Raw genomic sequence first — 21,860 nt, 5'->3', positions numbered from 1 at the left:
CCCAGTAGAGGAATAGCTGGTTTAAAGGGGATTTCCAGACCAACTTTTCTAAGGAGTCTCCATACTGATTTCCATAACGGTTGCACCAGTCTACACTCCTACCAGCAGTGCAGAAGGTTCCTTTTTCCCCACAGCCTCTCCAACATTTGTTGTTGGGTGATTTCTAGCACATATTTTTAAAAGTGCTTTTCCTCCTTCCTCTTTGAGAAGGAAAGGGGATAGGCTTTATAATTAGTTTTGAAACTGAGCTCTATGGATTTATTCCTTGAGCCACACTGCTTATTTGTAAAATATGACAATAATGGAGTCGTTGTGAAGACTAAGTGAGATCATGCATGCCAGGCACCCAGCACACAGTTTTATGTTTGGGAACAAAAACAGAATAAATCCTTTTCTGTTCTTTGGCCACCGCAAGTGGACATTTCAAGTGACACAAAGGCTGAGGCTTTTGGGAAGCTCCAGTTGTCTTAGGTTTTACTTCACAGGGTTCACAGCAGGGCCGCTCAGATACTGGGGCCGAATTCCAGCAGGACATGAGTATAGGATTCAGATTGTTAAACAACTCCTAACTTCTCCCAGAAAAATCTATTTTATAAGATAGCCATATCAAAGTGGCTTTGCTAATAAAAATCTCTGTGTGCCTGTAAAGTACTTTAATAAAGCTTTGCGTATTTACCTGAGTTTCTTCAGATTTAAATGTTTGCTGAAATAACTTGGTGCTGTGCTGTAATTTCTTTTTGCCCTAATTTGTTATAATTTCAAGACTGAAAAGTCTATTTGAGTCCCTGTGTGTTCTTTATACTTTAGGGGCCAAAATAGCCTGGACATTAGCCTTAGTGTATTTACATGTAAGCAGAAGGTAATCACATTTTTAACCAACTTATAGGTATAATAAAAAATAAATGGATAATATTCCCATGAATAGTTTTAAATTATAATCTGCTTCTTTGCTAAACAATAAGAATAGGCGGTAATTTTCATTGAATATTCTTTTACAGATTTATAACAGAACACTTCTAAACCAGAAATATTTATAATTATTTTTCAGGCAAAAATTCATGCAAAACTGGGAATAAAGGAAGTGAAGAGTAAGCTAAAACACAAGGTACACCATATTTTTATTCTATCTGGCTTCTTATGTTAGCTTGAAGATTACTCTTTATATACCACATGAGATTTATTTTTTAGTGACTTTTGAAATATGATTATCCCTTTGTTCAAGAATGCATTTTCTATAACAAGCCCTCTGGCAACTGTCTGCGTTCTATATGCATCCCCTGAATAATCACCTTATTGTGTGCATATTTTATCACAGAACTGTAGAGATCTTTAAAGATACTTTAGCAGGATGTGTGTTTTCATAAAGTTAATTGCTTTGATATCACAATTGAAGTTTTTGCTACAAGCTGAGATTTTTTTAAATAAAAGATATCACTGGCATAGAATTAATCTCGGAATGCCATCATTTATTTTGTAGGCTTTTTCCAGCATTTTAAATTGAAAAAGTTTCTTTATATACAAAATATTTTATATGAGGATTTATATTTAAATCTATGAGTGTTGCAAGTATGCAAATTTTTATGTATGTTTGGTTTCTTTACATTGTATATTTTTGTAGATTTTTTTTGTGGGGGGCTCTTTTTGAGATAGGGTCTTGCTATGCTGTTAAAGCTGGCCTTGAGCTTACTTTGTAGCCTAGGTTGGTCTCAAACTCTCAGCAATCCTCCTGCCTCAGCCTCCCAAGAGCTGGGGTCACAGATGTGCACCACCACACCTGGTTAAAACTGACGATGTTATTATTCATTGTGGTTTTGAATTTTACCTTTGAAGGAAACATTCTCCCTAATCCCAGTGATAGTAATGCAGAACAAATTATCTCACAACAAATCTTGTTTAAATTATCCAAAATAACCAAAGATGGGGCTTAGGTGATAGCTCAGCGACCTAAGCGCCTGCGAAGCAAGTGCAGGGTCATGAGTTTGATTCCTGGTACAGAAAACAAAACAGAACAAAACAAATCAACAACAAAAAACCTTGAAGATCATTTGGGAAATTATTGGCTCATAATACAGAAAAATGCAGTTTCTTCCTAAATATTAAGCTTGTATCTAATGTTCTGTGCACATATTTCAGATGCTTTCTATTTATCAGATAACTTTAGGAATAGAAAGGCTACTCTATAATAATCATTTGTAATTTTTTACGTGTAGGAAAATGAAGATTGTAGTGCCTGTTCAGGAGCTGCACAATGTACACCAGCTTACATGTCACACAGTGAGAAGGGATCAAGCCTGGAAGAGCATACACTTGCCCAGGTAAGGGTGTTTATTCTTTCTGCCTCCATAGTCTGAAATTATTCTCAAAGTAGATATTGATAATCTTCTGAATTTCTACTGGGTCTGTGGAAGGACAGCCAACAGTTTGGCCCTAGCCTTCCAAGGTCAGTGAGGACTCAGGACATAGGAGAATCTTCTGTAACATCCTGTAACTCAGTTGTGTCCCATATTTTCTGATCAAGGAGATTATGGGGCCACAGAAGAAAGTGATCAATGATGTGGAGTGTGCCTAAGGAGAGTCACATGGAGAGAAAAAATTCTCTCAGGCTTTCACAGAGAGCACATTGGTCAAGCAATGGCCATGACTCATCCAGATGGTTGACACTGACAAAAGATGTACAAGGTGCTATACGTGGTTTCAGGGTAAATCCTAAGGGGATTTGACTGACCTTGTCAGATACAAAAGTTACATTTTTAGTTGTATAGGTCTTGCTTTATCTTGGTCTTAAGGATCCAGCAGAAAAGTATAAAAACAAAGTATAAAAAGTAAAACCATATTAATATGCTGAGCTGTAAAAGGCTCAAGTCAACAACTTCTGACACTGCCAGTCCTACGGATAACCCACTACTATTACTGACTACTGGACTATATTGAAATATTTTGCTGAATTCCTGCACCTACAGTATTTAAATGGCAATTGAATACTCTTCTCGACAAAACTAAACAAAAAAGGGCATATAAATGAAGGACCATTTGTATCTGTATATTCAAAATAGTGAGGATAGATATACAGCTGCATTCTCTTAATTCAGTGAATAGAGAGATTTGTTCTAATAGTGTTTGGACAGGATATCATATCTGTGTCTTGTAAAATGAATAACCACTAAGACAACAATATGCAGTATATTAATTATTGAAACTGTGCTAGTAATCGGTTTTGTAACTGTCTCATTGCTATTTGTTTCTCAATAAAATTATTTTTAAAAATTAAATGATAAAGTTAAAAGTTAAAAAAATGAAATTATGTGATTTATCTGACTATTTAGCAAGACTTTGTGCCCATTACTTATTTACCTTATGATAAGAAAGCCTGCTATAATGGTTAAAGAGAAGAGCAGGTGGACTCCAGCCAGTGATCGGCACCATGTGCTCCTGACACCAGCCTCGGACTCTAGCTAAGCATCGCAAATTCGAAAATCAAAACCCAAGCTTTTGAGCATCAACATGGTGCCACAAGTGGAAAATTGTACACTTAACTGTATGTGACTTGTTGCATTTGAAACACATACATGCTATAATATTTATAAAAATATCAAATAAAATCACCTTCAGGCTGTATGTATAAGGTATATGAAATAGAATGAATTTATGTTTAGACATGAGTCTCATCCTCACTATTTGTCATTTTATATGAATATAAATCTTCAAAAATCCCAAGTCTGAAACATTTCTCTTTCCAAGATTTTCAGTTAAGGAGTATTCAGCCTTTATTTTATCATGTAGCTTATAATCCACTAGGGAAGACATACAGTTAAATAGGTAGTTGCCATAGAATGTGAATAGTTTGGTGATATATGGGAAACCACAGATTTCCTTAACTCCAGAAATACGGTGAAATTCATACATCAAAGTTTGATCACTGAAACAGTCTATAGAAATTAGTGGGGGCCCAGGAGATGGCTCAGTAGAGGGCCTGAGTTTAATCCCTCGTTCCGAAAAAAAAAAAAAAAAAAGAGAGAAAGAAAAAAGTTTTTACATTTCTTGTTGTATAGGTCTTGCTTTATCTTGGTCTTAATCATCCAGCAGAAAAGTATAGAAATGAAGTATAAAAAGTCAAGCCATATTAATATGCTGAGCTGTAAAAGGCTCAAGTCAACAACTTCTGACATTGCCAGTCCTACAGAAAACCCACTACTATTACTGACTACTGGACTATATTGGAATATTTTGCTGCGTTCACACACCTACAATATTTAAATGACAATGGAATACCCTTCTCTGACAAAACTAAACAAAAAAAGGGGATACAAATGAATGACCATTTTGTATCTGTATATTCAAAATAGTTAGGATAGATATACTTGGGCCAGAGAGATAGCTCAGTAGAATAAGCGCTTGCCTGTCAAGTGCAAGGACCTGAGTTCAATCACTGGTTCCACCAAAAAAAAAAAAAAAAAAAAAAAAAAGATATACAGCTACTTTCTCTTAATTCAATGAATAGAAAGATTTGTTCTAACAATGTTTGTGGACAGGAGGATACCATGTCTGCATCTTGTACAATGAATAACCACTAAGACAACAATATGCAGTGTATTAATTATTGAAACCGTCCTACTAATCAGTTTTGAAACTGTCTCACTGCTATTTGTTTCTCAATAAAATTATTAAAAAATAATAATAATAAAGAAATTAGTGAACTACCAAACAAACTTCTACTGGGGTTGTACCCTCATAAATCCAATGTAAACTTTTTCAGCTAAAAATATCAGAACTTGAAATACACTTAACATCAAAGCCTAGCACACAGGGTGCCGCAGCCCTCTTCAGCCTCCCGACTGCGGGCCTGACTGGCAGCTGTAGATCACTACCCTGCCCAGTGGCGCGAAAGAGCATCACGTCACACGTATCACTGGCTGGGAAATCCAAAGTGGAAATATGGCTTCAGCAGAAAGATTATGGCTTCCTTACCATCTGAAAGAAACAGTTACCACAAGTTGGCGTCTATATGTGTATGTGTCCATCTAATTCTAAAGTTATTTTCTTTGCATTGAATATATAAAGCTTATGTGTTCATAGATGCTAATGCTGATGTTACTTAAAATTTTGTCCCAAATGGCAGAGATCATAGCAAAAATGTGTCCCTCATTAGGTATCAAAATATGTGGTTTTAACCAAGAAAATTTGCATAGACCAGATCACATCAGAAGTTGCCCTTAGGAAACCAACTTTAATGCCTAACACTACCCTGTGCTTCTCTCAGGCAGTGCATTTGCTTAAGTACTGATCATGCTGAGCATCATTCAGGCAGGTATGACTTTAACCAGTTGATTCTCATATTGAATAAATTTGACAAATTTGTCATGATTATTTTTACTGTAATTTTGTAAAATTGATAAATATGCAAATTTTGGTCATCCTATATTTAAATGATGGATTGATAAGTGGTTAAAAATAATTCTTAGGCCAACAAGATAACTCAGCAAACTAAGCACGTGCTTTGGCAAGCAAAGGGACCAGGGTACTGTCCCCGGTGCTGCATGCTGCGCTGGCCCTGCCCCCGCGGTGCACTGAGCCTGAGACTGAGTCCATGTGTGGTGGTTGCCTGTAATCCCAGAACTGGGGAGGCTGAAAACAGGAAGATCTCTATGAGTCCAAGCTGCATAGTGAAACTCTGTACCAAATACATAAATAGAAAAAATAATAATTCTTAAATGGATGTACAAATGATGAATTATAGAACCAGGAGTATAGCACTTTATTTGTCAAGGTTTATAGATGAGAAAGCTGACAGTCAGAATGATCATCACATCATTTGCCTCTTGTGTTGTGGTCAAAGTGGAACAGAGTGGGCAGAACTCCATGTATAATGCTTAGCCTGATACTGCAAAGTATATATGGCCATGGAGTGTCTCGGTGCATCTTTGTCCTGCTCTGTGTGCTGCTGTAGCAGAATGCCTGAGATGCCTGAGATGGGTCTCAGTGGCTTATGAAGAACATAAATTCATGAAAGCAGAGAAGTCCAAGGTAAAGGCGTTGGCACTGTATTGTCATCACATGGCAGAAGGCAGAAGGGCCAGGGAACACGGGGGAGCTGACTGGCCCTTTCATAAGGAGCCAGCCCCGCTTGTCGGGGTGGAGCCCTTGAGGCCTAATCAGTCTTCCAGATCCTGTAGTTGTCCCATTGTTAGCACTAAGGCTTGGAGAGGACACTTAACCCTGCAGTCTATATGTACGGGCAAGGGCCGAAAAAACTGCACTAAAGCTAGAACTTTGTAAGAAGATCCTACTCATTTGATAGTTCAAGATCTGTCATGTTTGAGGCACTTGTAGTTACCAGTTATAAACAGAAGGAAAACATAAAAATCTTCCCCCTTTGTGGAACTATATTTGTAATTATTTTCTCTGATTTTTCCATTTATTCAGCTGCTACTTCCATAGGTCAGAATTGCTTCATCACAGCATATTGTTAGTGAGTACTGATTATGTGGCCTAAGATAAGCCCTGCATGGAGTAATTATTCTACATTATAGCAAGCTTTGCTGGCCACAGGCACTGGATGGGGAATATTTATTAACTTGTAAACTAATGACAGGTTTGTTGTTGATTTTGCTGGTTTTTCTTTTGTCATCAGTATGATGAATTCTTCTGTTTTCAAGTTTTGACATCTTAAATTTTTTTGTAAATTGTATACTGGCTTAATAATGTATGATTATATTTGCATGGTGAAAGGTTTTTACATGAAAAATGAGATTTTTTGGTTCCTATTTGATCTTCTCAGATAAAAGAGAACATTAAATTGAAGAAATTGTTTCCTTAAATTTCAGTTTTAAGAGAACTTTGTTCAGCTCCTTATATTCCTATTGCATATGGTTGGGGGCACAGCATGTTTTGATATCCTTCATGAAGTGATTATTACAATGGAGAAAATCACATCCCATCACCTTCGTAACTGTTGGTGTCACTGCGGTAGGAATACCTACAAGCTGCTGTCTTAGTACATTTCCAACAGTTTGTCAGCAGTGATCCTTGCACACTTCTTCTTACTAAAAAGGATTGTATAAAGTGGAAAAATTACAAGATTAAAAGTTGTATCTACTGTATCCTCATAGTAAGCCTTTTCTTTCCCTGTCCTGGGATGGAACACAGGGTGTTGCACTTTCCAGGCAGGCATTTATGCTGTTGCACTGTATCCCCCAGCCCTTGTACTAAATCTTACACTAAATCCTCAGGACCATTATTTGTTATAATATCGCTATTTGCATTTATTAGCAATTTATAGTATAAGGGAGAATTTCTTTAGAGGAGTTTAAAGGAGAGTTTGTTAACCATTTAGAATTATAATTCAGATGTTGATTATATCTTCATAAAAACTTTTATGTGAAATATCTTTGTTTCAGGAAACATGTATATGCCATATATATGCCACTATATATACATATCTATATGTGTTCTAATATGTATATATTTAAACAGATATTTTAAGAGTTCATATTTCTAATGGTTTGTGACTTAATGTTTAATATAGCTTAATTTTTATTTGTACTTTTTCTGTAATTGAAATTTCATTCTTTAGTTTCAAATTCATATATATGGAAGAGTTAAAATTTTGCCTCTGGCTTTTTTTTTTTTTTTTTTTTTTTTTTTTTTTTTTTGCTACTTTCCACTCTTACCTTTTTTGCCTAAGATTCCCTAAAACCCATGCTAATTTTACGTCTTTCAATTGTTTAGTTTATGCTCTGAGACAGCACCCTATTTATGGACAACAGTTTATTTTATAAAAATAGAATATGGTACATTCAAATTGAATGTTAGCTTATCCTTAATTTGAATTGTGTAATTTCATAGTATTTGTCAATTTGCGCAAATGCAATAAGACAATATCAGGACATGTATTGTAAGGATTCAAATATTCCTTAGGACAGCCAAGTACAGGAATATATGTATTCCTCTGGCAGGACTGTAGCTAAATGGAAAATGTGTCAGGCAAGAATGCCCCCCTTCCCCTGTGTGCCCATATATTCTTCTTCCTCCTCCTCCCTCTTCCTCCTCTCCCTCCTCTCCCCCTTGCACTCTTTCCACCGGCACCCCACTGTCTGGTCTGCTCTCTCTGTCTGCTGTGCGTTCTGGGATTTGGCTGCTTTGCTTCTCTGTATTCCTAGCATAAATCCTATGGGTTTTGGTTGAAGCAGGTATTAGAAATGTACAGAAATTCCAGAATCCAGTTTCTTCTAGAAGAATGTAATCAGCCCACGTGGGCCAGGCATTATGCCTTGCTTCAATAAATTCCAAGCTGGAGTAGAGATCCTCTTTGCAAGGACCTGGGAGGGAGGTTGAAGGAGGTGGGGCTAAGTAGGGTGAGCAGGGGGAGCAGTTCTGAGGCCTGCGACAGTATCTCTCAAGATGTCTACTACTTTTAATGCCTATATAATGCTGTTGCCCCTAAAGTTGTCTCAGAAATTAAAAAAAAAGAGATTTAAGTCTGTATTTTTAAATTCCTGGAAGTTAGATCTTTGTGCCACAAATGGAAATGTAGGTACATTTCATGCCAGCCTACCCCAACGAGTTCCCGTTGCCTTTATTCTCACCAGAGGGTGGAGCTACTTCCACAAACATAAAAACGACAAGTGGAAGTAAACTTCAAGAATATTATTTGCATGTTGTGCAAGGAAATAAAGAACAATCACTCACGGTTTGCTGTCCCTCCTTTGTAGTCCAATTGTAGAGCCTATTTGGTTTTCTTGGATATAATTCAATCCTATTCATTGAATCAAAATTAGAAGAGACAAAAAATCAGCCGGAGCCATATAGACATTGTTTAGTGATTTCTAAATCTGAGTTCTGTTACTTTACCTTTCCACTTGTCATAATACTATGGTTCCAGAATCTTAAGATTTTCAACTAAATATGTAAGCATTTCTAGGAAATGTGAGATGTGGCTTCCAGCAGAAACTGGAGATCAATATGTACTTTGGAGACAGTAATGTTTATTTATTTACTTATACTTATTTCCCCTAAGTAATTTAATATTTCCAGGGAATCAGAATAAAAGCTCAAAGTATAAATAAAATATATTTGAGTAGATAAGACTTAAGGCAGGTGAAAGTTTAGAGTAAGAAGCTCTTAATACTCATTGTCTTGGTCAGGAGCAAAAAGGAGGAGAAAAGCACAGCTGCTTTGGTTCGTAAAAGGCACAGCTTGGTTTTCAGAGTTGCTTGGGAATTGCACAGTACTCTAGGAAGCAGAGAGGATGCTTCAGATCCACGGATGAATCCGCCATCCTAAGAGTTTGTATTCTGGTAGAGGCACCTCCTGGAGCAGCAGTGGGGTGCTCTGGCACACGTGGGCCCCAGTGTGCCAGCGTGGGCCTGCCCTGTTGTGTGTGGTTTTTTCTAAACTAAAACCTCCGTGCTCAGGTTTAATTCCAATGCTTGTGCCTTGTAACAAATAAGTGGGGTTGAGGCTGCAGTTTGGGCACTTGTTTCTTAAAGGTTTGCCTCAAGGGCCAGTCAGATAACTCAGTGAACTAAAGTGTCTGCTTAGGCAGGCTCCGTGACCTGGGTTTGACCCCCAGAGTGCAATTCTGGCCCCACCGTGGGGTGGGCTGACATGGCAACTGAGACTGGGCGTAGTGGCACGTGCCTATAATTCCAGCGCGTGGGAGGCTGAAAACAGGAGGATCACTCGCTGCAAGTCCTATCTGTGTGGTGAGACCCTCTAGATGCTGTACTAAATACATTATTCTAAAGAAAGAAAGAAAGGTTTGCCATCACTGGCAAAGAGGCAAGAATCTGTTTTAGGAGATAAAATTTGGTTTTCTTTGTTTGACCTCTTCTGTATAGTTTCTGTTATTTAAAATCTCAGGTTTCTTAATACCTGACTCAAAGACAGCATAATTTCCTAGGCCGTGTCTTAGTTCTCATCTGAGAATTGAACTGCTTAAAGAACAAAGATGTCTACAAGTATAAATAAGTTTAAAAATATAATTCTTTTTTCCTCTGTAAGGATCATTGAATTGGAAGATTAGCATTACTTTCTATGTCAGAACTTGGCTTTCAGGTTTTTATCAAAAGGGTTCATTCTCTGGGTCCCTTCTTATATTTGATTTTTCCTCCAGATTGTCCTAAAAGATTTTCCACATGGTGAATTTAATGAACAGAACCAAGCAGGAACCTTTGGAATTTGATGATCCAGATAATTTCCATATTCTGTTTTCTAGACCTTGGTTTTATAGACTGAAATCACATAAAAGGATACTAGGAGAGCTTTGTAAAACATGGGGAATATGGACAGTTTCTTCATAACGGTGAGGTTGTGTCTGTCTGTATTATGTGATTCATTTGAAATTCATAGCCATCCATTTATCTCTGTTTTCAGATTTATAAACAGGGAAACAGGGGCCAGGGAAATGGCTCAGTAGAATAAACGCTTCCCTGGCAAGCGCAAGGGCCTGAGTTCAATCACCAGTTCTGCCTAAAAAAATAAATAAAAATCAGGGGAACAGAATAAGAGATTAAAATATGTTCCCCAATTCTACAGGTGATAAATGGCACAGTAGGAATCCAAAAGCAGACAGTTGTATTCTAGAATTTAAATACTTAGCCACTACTGTGGTAGCTTTGTGTTTTGTGATGTGCTTGTGGAGGAGGGTCAGTTAGAGGTAAAGTTCTGGAGTTAGAGACAGACAGAACTTGACTTTGGAAAGGTACCTACTAGCATTTAGCAGTTGTACCAACACAGTGCCCCTGGCCTTACTTTGTGCATGAGAATAACAATGCTCATTACTTTCTCAGGATGCCCTGGGCGTTACAGAGAATGTATCTAAAATGCCATATTTTCTGCACAACAGTCAATAATTGGTAATTGTTCATTTGTGTGTATCTTGAGAACCAGGCTTTTTGTATCGATGGTACTACATAATATTCTTGGTAGATACTGTCCAAAATCACTAATAATCATCTAGTCACCAAAGTAACGGGGACTTCTAAAATTACCCCTCTCCATTTTAAGTAGAGTTGACTGGCTGTAGATCCCAGTATGTGATTTGAAAAGCAATGTATAGCTTATTGTACTGAGAAGTCTCTGTTTATACTTTTGTAAGATCTTTGTATGTTGTTTTATTGTCAGTAAAATTAAGTAATGAATAGGGACTTGATTCCTATTCATCGTCCATTTGATTATCTACTTCAAATACGGACCTTGCTGGTCGTGGTGATGTAGGCCTGTAATCTCAGCTACTCACAAGGCTGGGTTCTCAGGACTGAGCCCAGCCTGGAAAACCTAGTAAGACCATGTCTAGAAACAAAAAGTAAAACAGGCTGAAAATGTAAATCAGTGGTAGAGCACCCTGGAGTTGGACCTCCAGCGCTAAAGGAAGAAGGAGGAGGCAAAAAAAAAGAAAACAGGAGGAGGGAGGGTGTTAGCTGTACAAAGAACATTGTGTTTCTAGTTTCCAGTAAGACACACCAGTGACTTGATTTTCATCTATTTTATAAAGATGAAAATGCGATGGTGATAATTTGAATTCCAAGAATGTATTTAGAAGTTAAAATTAATCTGGTTGCTAAATAGAAAAAAGAATCTAAGTATCTCCTGTTTTAGGCCTGTGTTCTATTACTTAGCTCATCATTAGAATATATTGAATCTACAGTCCACCCCCAACAAACCGTAATTTGTGTGCCGGTCTGCTAATTAGTATGGTTATTTTCTGTTTTGTTGATGAGGCTTAAGTAAATGTCAGGGGTACAGCCATGAAGATCTCCCAATTAGGCTTCCCATTTGTAAGCCCCAACCCTTTTCCCTTTTGTGTGAAGATGACAGTTCTAACAGCAGCCCCAGCCTAACAGGACTCCAGGGAAAGGATACTCCTCTGGCTTTATTGAAAATAGGGCCAGTTGAGTCCAGAGAGAATACTGCCACTGGTCATGGTGCACAAGTCTTTTAATCCTGTGTACTACCTTCTTTCATCGGTTTTATTTTAAAATAAAACATTAAAGACTTAAAAATATTTAGACTTTTGTTTTTGAACTGAAATTATGTTTAAATTATTAGCATCTTGTAAGAATAAAAATTCCTTTAAATCGTATACAATGTTTATGTAAGTGTATTATTCCACTTTTAATAGTCTGAGCCATTCTTAGTTTAGCAATTATAGCATAATATATATATGTATTTGTGTGTGTCTGCATCACCCCCCCACACACACACCCCTGCATTAGTGCCCAAGCAGGAGAGCTCAGCTTCATTACAAGTCGACACTAACAGATGGATGGCCCTGAGCAAGGCAAACTCACTGCAGTGAGACCTAGTGAAAGTGGAGGATTGAAGCTTTTTGTTGTTAAGCTCTTTTAAAGCCCTGGCACACATACCACTTTTAACTGTTCCTTGTCTGGAGCAAATAGCAGTCTGCTTAGGTCTTCTACTTATTCAGTGGGTGAGGTAAAAGCAGGGCGAGAAAATAAGAATGTAAGACTTTTTATTTGTAATGTGAAATGATGTAATGTGCCTCTTAGTAAATATGCTTGAATATAGTTCAAATATAATGTCGAACAAATAGAAATATGGTTAATATTCATAATTGTCTACAAATGGAGTAGCACTATCAAACTAGTAGACATCTATTTTTATTTAATTATTTTTATTTGTGGGGGGGTGTGGAACCAGGGATTGAACTCAGGCCCTTGCGCTTGCCAGGGAGACGCTTATTCTACTAAGCCACCTCCCTGGCCCCTTATTTTTAATATGTAGTGTAACATACAGATTTAGTTTGAGAAATGAAGTTATATTTTGAATACACAAATGAGATATGTTCATCATAAAATACCGTTTATGTGCTTTTTCTATTTGCATTCATTATGCAATGTTGTATACCAACGTGAAAAAGGAACTTTTCTGTCTTTTTGAGTCTATGTATTAAATGGATTATAAATCCTTCTAATAGGTTTAAGGAATAGTTCATAATGGTTATAGCTTACTTTATGATTTTTTTTTTCCAGAGCTGGGGATTGAACTCAGGTCCTTGTGTTTGCCAGGCAAGCAACTATTCAACTGAGCTATCTCCCCGGTCCCAAAATAAACCTGTATTGTTTTAACTATAAGTAAACTGTGTTTCTTTTTTTTTTTTTTTTTTTTTGCGGAACTGGGGATTGAACTCAGACCCTTGCGCTTGCTGGGGAAGCGCTTATTCCACTGAGCCATCTCCCCAGCCCCCCTTTATGATTGATAAATAGTATACTTTCATCTTTATAAAAGTGCTTTTATGTTATACTGCATTTTAGCTTGAAAAAATTTGTTTTGTTTTGTTTTTTGCATTTTAGGGAAGGGTTTGCAGGGTGTTCAGGGTCTCACTACTAGATCAGACTCATAGTGATCCACGTGCTTACAGCCTCCCAAGAGCTGGGGTTACAGGCGAATGCCACCACACCCTGTCTCAGTTGCCTTCTCAGTGTGCCCCAAGGGCGGGGCGGCACAGCAGACCCGGGGATTGAGCCCCTGGCCCCTGTGCAAAAATGTGTAAGCAAAGTCATATTCTGGTTGAGTAGGAATTCCAATGTAATGCATAATGTAAAAGTGATTAGCATTCAGATAATGTATTTTACAGATAATATATTTTAAAATCCTCCAAATAAAATTAAGTTTCTGAAAAACTTATAGGAAAAGATAAAACTTAAATTAACTGAAATTTCTTAGTTTCTGATAAAAACTAAGATATTCACACTTGCAGGGTTTAGTTGATGGTAATGTAGTTAACAAACTCCTGCACAGAAATTTGTGAATTACAGGTATCAAATATAATTAAACACAGTGTTTGCCTAGAGGACAGACTTCAGAAAGTGATACCCCTTTTGTGGTCTTTGGATATATATGGTTCATTATATAGATTTTCCTTACCAGCCAGCAAAGAAATGGCGTAGCCAGGTTTTACAGGGTCTCAGGAGTGCCCCTCACTTCTGACCATGAAGGAAGTGATGGTAAATTACAAAGCAAGAAAGATTACTCAGGGTGAGAAGCTTGTGTGTATGGAAAATAATTAGAAAGAATAATTTTATAAAATAAGCTTTGCAAAATAATTCACATAAGTTTAGCCAAATCATAATTAGAAAAAAAACCCCACAAATGTAATACATTTTTCGTGCTTTGTTTATATTGGCACAATTTTAAAATGCTGTTAATATTCAGTTAAAATGCTGGGTTAATGTAGTGGGTGACTCTGTCAGAAAGCTTCCAATGGTAAAACTTTGTTGAAATAAGTGAACGCGCTCGCCTCTCAGATGCCCATAGAGTCCCCCACGTGAAAGCGCACTTAGCAGTCTGCCCAAGTCCTCTCCTTCACGTCTTTTTGGGTACACTCTGAAAAATATTAGTGTCCTATTGTTAATTAGAAATAAAATTGTGTTCTTACTATTTCTCTGTTGCAAAAATATTAATTTCCAACATGTCATATTTGCTTAATGCTTAAAGTTATTTTTAAAAAGGAGAGAAAGAAACTCAATTATGGATTACAAGAGTGCCCTCTAGTGGAGGTCACCCAGTGCTTTCCTGAAGAGGGCAGTTAAATTTATAGCACCTTTCAGATTTGTTTCTTAGACACACAATGGAGTTGAGCCGCTTATATTGCCATAAAGCTGTTCAGGAACACTATTCAATCAAAAACAGAATTCAGAACTGAATTTTTTTTAGTAACTAGTCAGTTTCTTTTCTACATGTTTATCTCTGTTAAACAATATTTAGCATATAAAAGATATAATGAAAGCTAATTTTATTTATTTAAACATGGTCCATATGTTTTGAAATAGTGTTAAATTGAGACATATCTCTTAATGTTATGATTTTACTCTTCAAATTTATTGCCACTCTGTTATTTGTTACAAAATTTTGAAACAAATGCAATGATGCACAGTTTTTGTGTTTAGTAAATGTAATGAATATCTAGACTCTGTATGGAATCGTAGGACTACAATTTTTTTTCTCCATGCTTTCCTTATGTTTCACTTTTTTCCTAATACCTTTTTAATTAGCAAGGGTTATGATTAGATTAACAACAGTTCTCTATTGCAAAGGCCTCCAATTTTTGTAGACAAATTGTTATTTTCTCTCAGGCATCTTAGGATAAAGAAATGACAGTTTTCTTCTGGTTTTGTGTATAGAACTGCTTTTAAAGTTTCTTGGAGATCAATGTTAGTGTTGATGAAAGGAAAAGACAGCTTCTCTTTGTGAGGGCTACTCCTGCTGCCTGTTAGTGTCCCCTGAGAGAGGGATTGCCTGAAATGTCAATAGATATATAACTACAAGAGAGTAATAGAATCTTATTATAATCTGAGCTAGATTTGTATCTACTACACATTATTATATTCCCTAATATGTAATGTAGAACAGTGTCTACTACATTAACATCTTAAATTAGTCTGTTCCCCCGTGCCAGTTTCAAAATAGTGTCCCTATGTTTGCAACCTTTTCTGAAAGTCCTTTGTGTTTTTTCCTAACGTTAGGAAATGGTACTAGTAGTTTCGCAGAAAGCTGTTCCCTGTGTGCCTCTTTATCAGCGTCTTTGTCATTTGTAATGTGTTCTTTAGTATTCAATTTGAGACCAAAATATCATTGTAATTTTTGTTAAGACTTTTGCTACATTCAATTAAATTTTCTCTATTTACATGTGTGATTCCATACATACACATGCATTTGTACTTCTACATTGTTGTGATAAATTTGAGAACTAAAATGCAGCTGTAATTATTTTTGTAGCTATTTTTGATCCTTCAATAATTTCTGGAAACATAGTTTATTGAAATGATTGGAAATTATATGGCTTTGTTAGGCTGACTTTTAAATTATTTATGTCAGCTAGAGAAATCACCTTTACATTGGTTACTGAAGAATCAGTTTTGTGTATCATGAAAATACAAGGACTTGTCATGTAATAAGAAACCTTTTGAAAATATTGAAATATTGAATCTCTCTCAGCAAAAGTAAAATGGCAATAAATTTCCACTTATTAAAGAGTTACTAACTTACTTAGGCTCTTTTAAGAATACCATTTAATAATCTTACCAAACTCGTAGGGTATACTGACCAATAATCTCTCAGTCCTGAAAAGTTACTATAAAGTCTTTGGTAAAATTTGCATTCTCAAATATTAAAGATCAGAAAAAATAAACATTGTATTTCCTTTTTTTAAAGTTTTATGATTTTATTTACTTTATTCTTATTTGTATTATTAAGTTTATTGGTACAATTTAATATACATAATGATCATATTCATCATAGGAATTTTTTTAATGTATTTTGTGCAGGGTCTCACTGCACAGCCTGGACTCATGTGATCCTTCTGTTTTCAGCCTCTGCAGTGATGGGATTACAGGCATGCGCCACATGCTGGGACTCAAGTCGCTGGCTCACTGTGCCTGGGGGTGGGGCCAGTGCAGCATGTGGTACCAGTGATGAAAACCCAGGCCCTGCGCTTGCCTAAGCAGGCACCTAGTTCGCTGAGCTATCTCGCCGGCCCTTATAGGAAATTTGTACCTGTATGTAATATATCTTGTAATTGCTAAATCTTGTAAACAACCCAGATGCTCCTCAACTGAGTAATGGATTAAAAAGATGTATTTTTAAAAATATAATGGAGTACTACTCTCTCATAGAGAAAGGTAAACTTGAGACATTTCTAGGTAAACTAGTGCACCTTATGATCATGCTTGTAAATGAAATAAATTGGTCACACGTATGTGAACACTGCATCGCTTCCCTGGTGTGAAAAACCTTAAGTGTAATTAAGGGCCGAAGTGTATAACAGGTATTGTGTAATAGGAAATGTTCAAAATAAAGAGGAACTATGGAGGGGCTTAGGGGAAAAGGAAGGGAAATAAATAAAACAATAAAAGGATAACATGGAGACAAAGCTGCTTTGTACATAAGGAGAGGAAGCAGGTTTTAAGGGAAGAGGGGATTGGGAGAAAAAGAGAAATCAAAATAAACATTGCATTTTAAATACTTGTAGTTAACATAATCAAATGGCATCTGAACTGTGCCATTTAAACAGCATATTAAAAGTTGGCTTAAAAATACTATTTGCAACAGTGGTGGACACTGAGTGCACGCCCTTTTTCAGCCTGTGAACACTTTCCAGTGAGAGACAGGCTTTTAGGTTGCGTGGTAGACAGACGGCATTGGATAGGGTTTTGGATAACGTTTGATCAACAATAGGGAAATGAATTCTAAAGTATTTTATTCCTAGGATGATCTTGATACTATACCTGGCCAAACCGAACTTCTTAATTCAGAAGTTACCTTCCTGACCCAATAAGCAAGAGGACTTGATAACTGGGGCCACTTCTAACTTCCAGCATTCTACCTCTAAAATTCCCATATGATCATTCCTTTAGTCAAATACTCAGATGGACCACAACTTAATATTAATTAAAACAAGCTCCATTAATTAATTAGAAGGGCAATGTGGACCGAAGGAATGCACCATGGCTGGAGGTCTGCGCCGTTCATTTCAGCCATGTGAAGACCCAGTGTGTGTTACTGTAACGTATGGTTTTCAAGGCCACTGAACCTCTGCAATGTCCTGCTTCTGTGGATTCACAGTTCAAGATGGCTTGCTTCCTCCTGACTTCCTAAAGGGCCGTTGATTACAAGTTCTGAAAGACTTCGCCTCATTAATCTTTGTAGTCACTCTCCTCTTGTGTGTGTTAATCATCACCCTCGTTATTTAATGGAAAGACCAAGATGGAAGTGTAAAGATGCTTGTAGTAGTAAGGATCTGGGCCAGAATGCCAGCTGTACCACATGAAGGGTCTCTGAACTTGACCAACTTTGTTAACTTGTGCAAGCTTCTTACCCCTCAGTTCCATAACATGGTGATAATTATGTCCACCTCCATAAAATAATTTAGACATTAGAGTTAGTAGAGTAACACAATGTGTTCTTCCAACGTTCATTAGAAGTTTCATAAATATCAGGTAATATTTTTATTCTATCAACTACAATAACCACTCACCACAGAAAAAAATGAGTCCTATTGTATGTTAGAAGCAAAAAGAATTAGATTGGGTGATAGTTGGATGTATTGTTCTGTATTTTTTGCTCATATTTTTTGTTTCGTTTTTCTTGTTCTCCTTTCATGTTTCAATCTTTGTAATTTCTGTGAACTTGCGTTGAAATCAACTGATGTTTTCTTCAGCCTGCTGATGAGCTTATCTAAACAACTTCTTTAATAAGCTTTGTTTCTTTTTCTTCTTCTAGCACATCCACCTGGCCTTTTTTTTTTTTTTTTTTTTTTTTTTTAATAGAGTCTATCTGCTGTCATCCATTCTACTCTGGCATGTTATTTATCTTTTTATTCTTAGTTTTTCATGTTTCATAATTCTGAGTCAAATGCTGAACCCTTTGTGTAGAAAGAGTTCAATGGAGTTTCCACCCAAAAATGCCTTTTATTTGTAATGCTTTTCTTAGTCATGAGATTGAGTTAATTCTAAGTATCATCAGTTTTGGGTTTTATTGATATCATTACTTACAAGTTCTTAGGATGGAACACACCTGGTGGGGGACCTGGATTCGTTTCAGTATTCTGCTTTACCCCAAGCCCTTGGGGTACGAGATATACCTGAGCAGTGGGGTGGGGGTGAGGGGCTGCTTTTCCTTTGTCTTCACCTTCCCAAGCTGTTCGCATCTGCTATGGTTCTGCTTTGGCTTCAGACAGGCCATGCTCACCCCCCTCCTCAGGTGGTCTTCTGTAGCAGACCTCCCCTCTTTCCTCATACCAAACAAACATCATTATATCTGCCTGGACCTGGGTGAGAAGAGCATCTAGCCTGCCCAGGTGGCATAGAATTCTGTTTGGGATCAGTAGAGGATCCTGTGCCTAAGTGGATTTCTTACTTCTCCTTAGGACAAAAGGGTTTTGTTTCTGTGCACACCACAGATTTCTTAGGAATGATCTTGCCTCCAGTATAAGACTTTTATATCCTGTAAATTAATCCCTAGAAAAGAGGTTTCTTCCCTACCCCCGTGAGGCAGCCAGACCTGAACCACGCTTCCTCATGTTCCTCATAAGCACCAGGTGGTGGAATTGCCTGACATGAATGAAAGAACGAACAAATGAATAATGAAATTTATATATGATAAGAGCCTGTATGTGCAATCTGCCCTTATCTTTGAGACTTGCAACTATTCCAAATTAACATTGGTCTATACTTGGCCATTGAGATTCTACTAAATTGTTAACAGATTGCTTCTTACCCACTCACATGGCAGCTATGGCTTTACTTGTGCTTTGCCAGAAGTGAACTCAGTCCTGTCTCTTGCCTTCCCATGGAGGGAGGGAGTTGTTGTGTGGGAAATTCAGTTTATTGAATTACATTTCAGCTTAGCTCTGTGATATCCTCAAGAACAATTATGGCTTTTTTTTTAATCCAGCTTTTTCTCATTGTTGAAATAGTGACATTTTCTTGCAGCTTTCTGTATGCTAAAGGGTAGTGGAATTAGAAGCAAAAGAAATTTAAAAATAAGTATTTTCTTGGCCTGAAGGATGTGGTAGGAGACGAGTGAACTATAGACAAAACATTTTATATGGGAGCAGGTACCAGATGAAGTGAGTAAAGCTATAAAGAATGTAAGGTCACTTGGCCTGGGCACCTGGGAAAAGGGGACTTGGCTGCATCAGGACTACTTGGAAAGTCTTACCTACTGATTTAGGCTTATGCAGCACACACCCACTCGGAAACATAACTTGATGCTTTTATAAAATCCCGTTTCCTTCGTCTGATAAGAACAAGTTGTCATCAGTTGAATTCATCAGATCTCACCAAATACGGCTCCCGTGCTCCTTCCAGGTTGCCCCTTACATGCACAGGAATGTCATTCACTACCCCGGGCAGGACGTGTTGATCGCACGTCCCTTTGCCCACGTGTGTTACCTACCTGAAGCATCAGTACTCGGCATGCTGATACTGCCACCTGCTTGGAACGCGACCTAAAACCTGCCGCGTTCAGAAAAATCTTTCTCTGAGCTGAGCATGGTGGCACACCTGTAATCCCACCACGTGAGAGGCTGAGGCAGCAGGGTTGCTGTAAGTTTCATAATGAGAAGAGCCCTGTGTACATGGAGTCAGAACACCAGGTTGGTATCCTGGCTTGGTTGCTTCCCAATTACTTATCTTGCCCAAGTCACTTTACTTTTGTTAAGCTTCAGGTTTCCTATTATGTACAATAGGAAAAATGCTCACTAAAGTTCGTGGTGCCATAGGCTTTTGAATGAACTAAAGTATATTATATAAACATTAAACACAGTCAATCAAGTCAACCATTAATAAGTCACTAAATTCTATTTTAGATACTACTGGTGGGCCAGTGAGATAGCACAGTGGACTAAGTGCCTGCGTTGGCAAGCGCAGGAACCAGGGTTTGATCCCAGGTCTTGCATGCCACGCTGGCCTCACCCCCGAGGTGCGCTGAGTGGGTGAGTGAGTAGGATCACTACAAGACCTAGTTGTGTAGTGAGACCCTGTACCAAGTACATTAAAAAAAATTAAAAAATACTACTAGTATCTATAAAAATTAAAATGAATGTGTTTTTAAGTTCTTTTCAAGTGGTAAACTGATTATGTATAAGATGTTACCATTTTAATTCTGTATTTTTCTTTAATTTATTCTCATACTTATTTCATACTGACATTTTTTGTCTTAGTCTCCAAAATGCAGACGCTCAGAAACTTAGGGTTCCCTGCAGACTCTGGGTAGTCCAGGCAGTCCTCCTGCACCTGGGCTGCCTCAGCTTCTAAGTAGGGGCAGCAGCAAAGACTGAGTCTATTTTTAAAAATATCCATGCATTATAAACATGTTTTTTTTAATTTGCTGTTGTTTTATTTTTTACTAATTTTATTGAGAAATAGCAGTGAGACAGTTTCAAAACCAATTAGTAGGGGGCTGGTGAGATGGCTCAGTGGTCTAAAGCACCTACTTATAGTTAGAACAAGCTTAGCAAAGCGCAGGGACCTCGGTTCAATCCCCCAGCACCACATGCCAGCCAGCCCCGCCCCCTGGTGGGCTGAGCTGGCCACACACACACACACACACACATACACACACACATACACACACACACACATATAAATAAATAAATAAAATTAAAAAAGCAATTAGTAGGACAGTTTCAATAATTAATACATTGCATATTGTCTTCATAGTGGTTATTCATAGTACAAGATGCAGACATGATATCCTGTCCAAACACTATTAGTACAAATCTTTTTTCTCATTGAATTAAGAGAAAGTAGCTGTATATCTATCCTATTTTGTATATACAGATATAAAATGGTCCTTCCTTTGTATCCCTTTTTTTTTGTTTAGTTTTGTCAGAGATGGGTATTCCATTGCCATTTAAATATTGTAGGTGCTTGAATTCAGCAAAATAATCCAATATAGTCCAGTACTCCATAATAGTAGTGGGTTATACATAGGACTGGCAAGGTCAGAAGTTGTTGACTTGAGCCCTTTACAGCTCAGCATATTAATATGGCTTTACTTTTCATACCTGGTTATTATACTTTTCTGCTGGATAGTTAAGACCAAGATAAAGCAAGACCTATATAACAAGAAATGTATCTTTTGTATCTGACAAGGTCAGTCAAGTCCCCTCAGGATTTACCCTGAAAGCCTGTACCGCAGTTTGTAGATCCTTTGTCAGTGTCAGCCGTGTGGAGGAGTCACAGCCATTGCTTGGCCAATTAAGCATGTTAATTTTATAAAAATCTAAAAATATGTGGGTTATCTGCTTATTATCCTTTCTAACCCTCTCTTTTAAAATTGTATTTTAAAAAGAAAAAGTAAAAATAAGAATAAAAGTTTTAAAACAGGTTAGAGAGTTA

At 37.3% G+C, this 21,860-nt stretch overlaps 1 protein-coding gene across 1 annotated transcript in view; it reads left to right on the top strand.

The window, feature by feature from the left end:
• Dennd1b (DENN domain containing 1B) overlaps positions 1-21,860 on the top strand; it is a 292,621-nt gene that overhangs the window by 261,574 nt on the left and 9,187 nt on the right. Inside the window, exons 20-21 of the mRNA XM_023707369.1 lie at positions 1,049-1,105; positions 2,211-2,315. Coding sequence (XP_023563137.1) covers positions 1,049-1,105; positions 2,211-2,315 — 162 coding nt within the window. The remainder of the gene's footprint in view (positions 1-1,048; positions 1,106-2,210; positions 2,316-21,860) is intronic.

The sequence above is a fragment of the Octodon degus genome, unplaced genomic scaffold (assembly GCF_000260255.1).
Source record: "Octodon degus isolate 3935 unplaced genomic scaffold, OctDeg1.0 scaffold00009, whole genome shotgun sequence".
Lineage (NCBI taxonomy): Eukaryota > Metazoa > Chordata > Mammalia > Rodentia > Octodontidae > Octodon > Octodon degus.
Note: the sequence above shows the minus strand (reverse complement) of the source record. Positions and strands in the feature narration are given on the sequence as shown.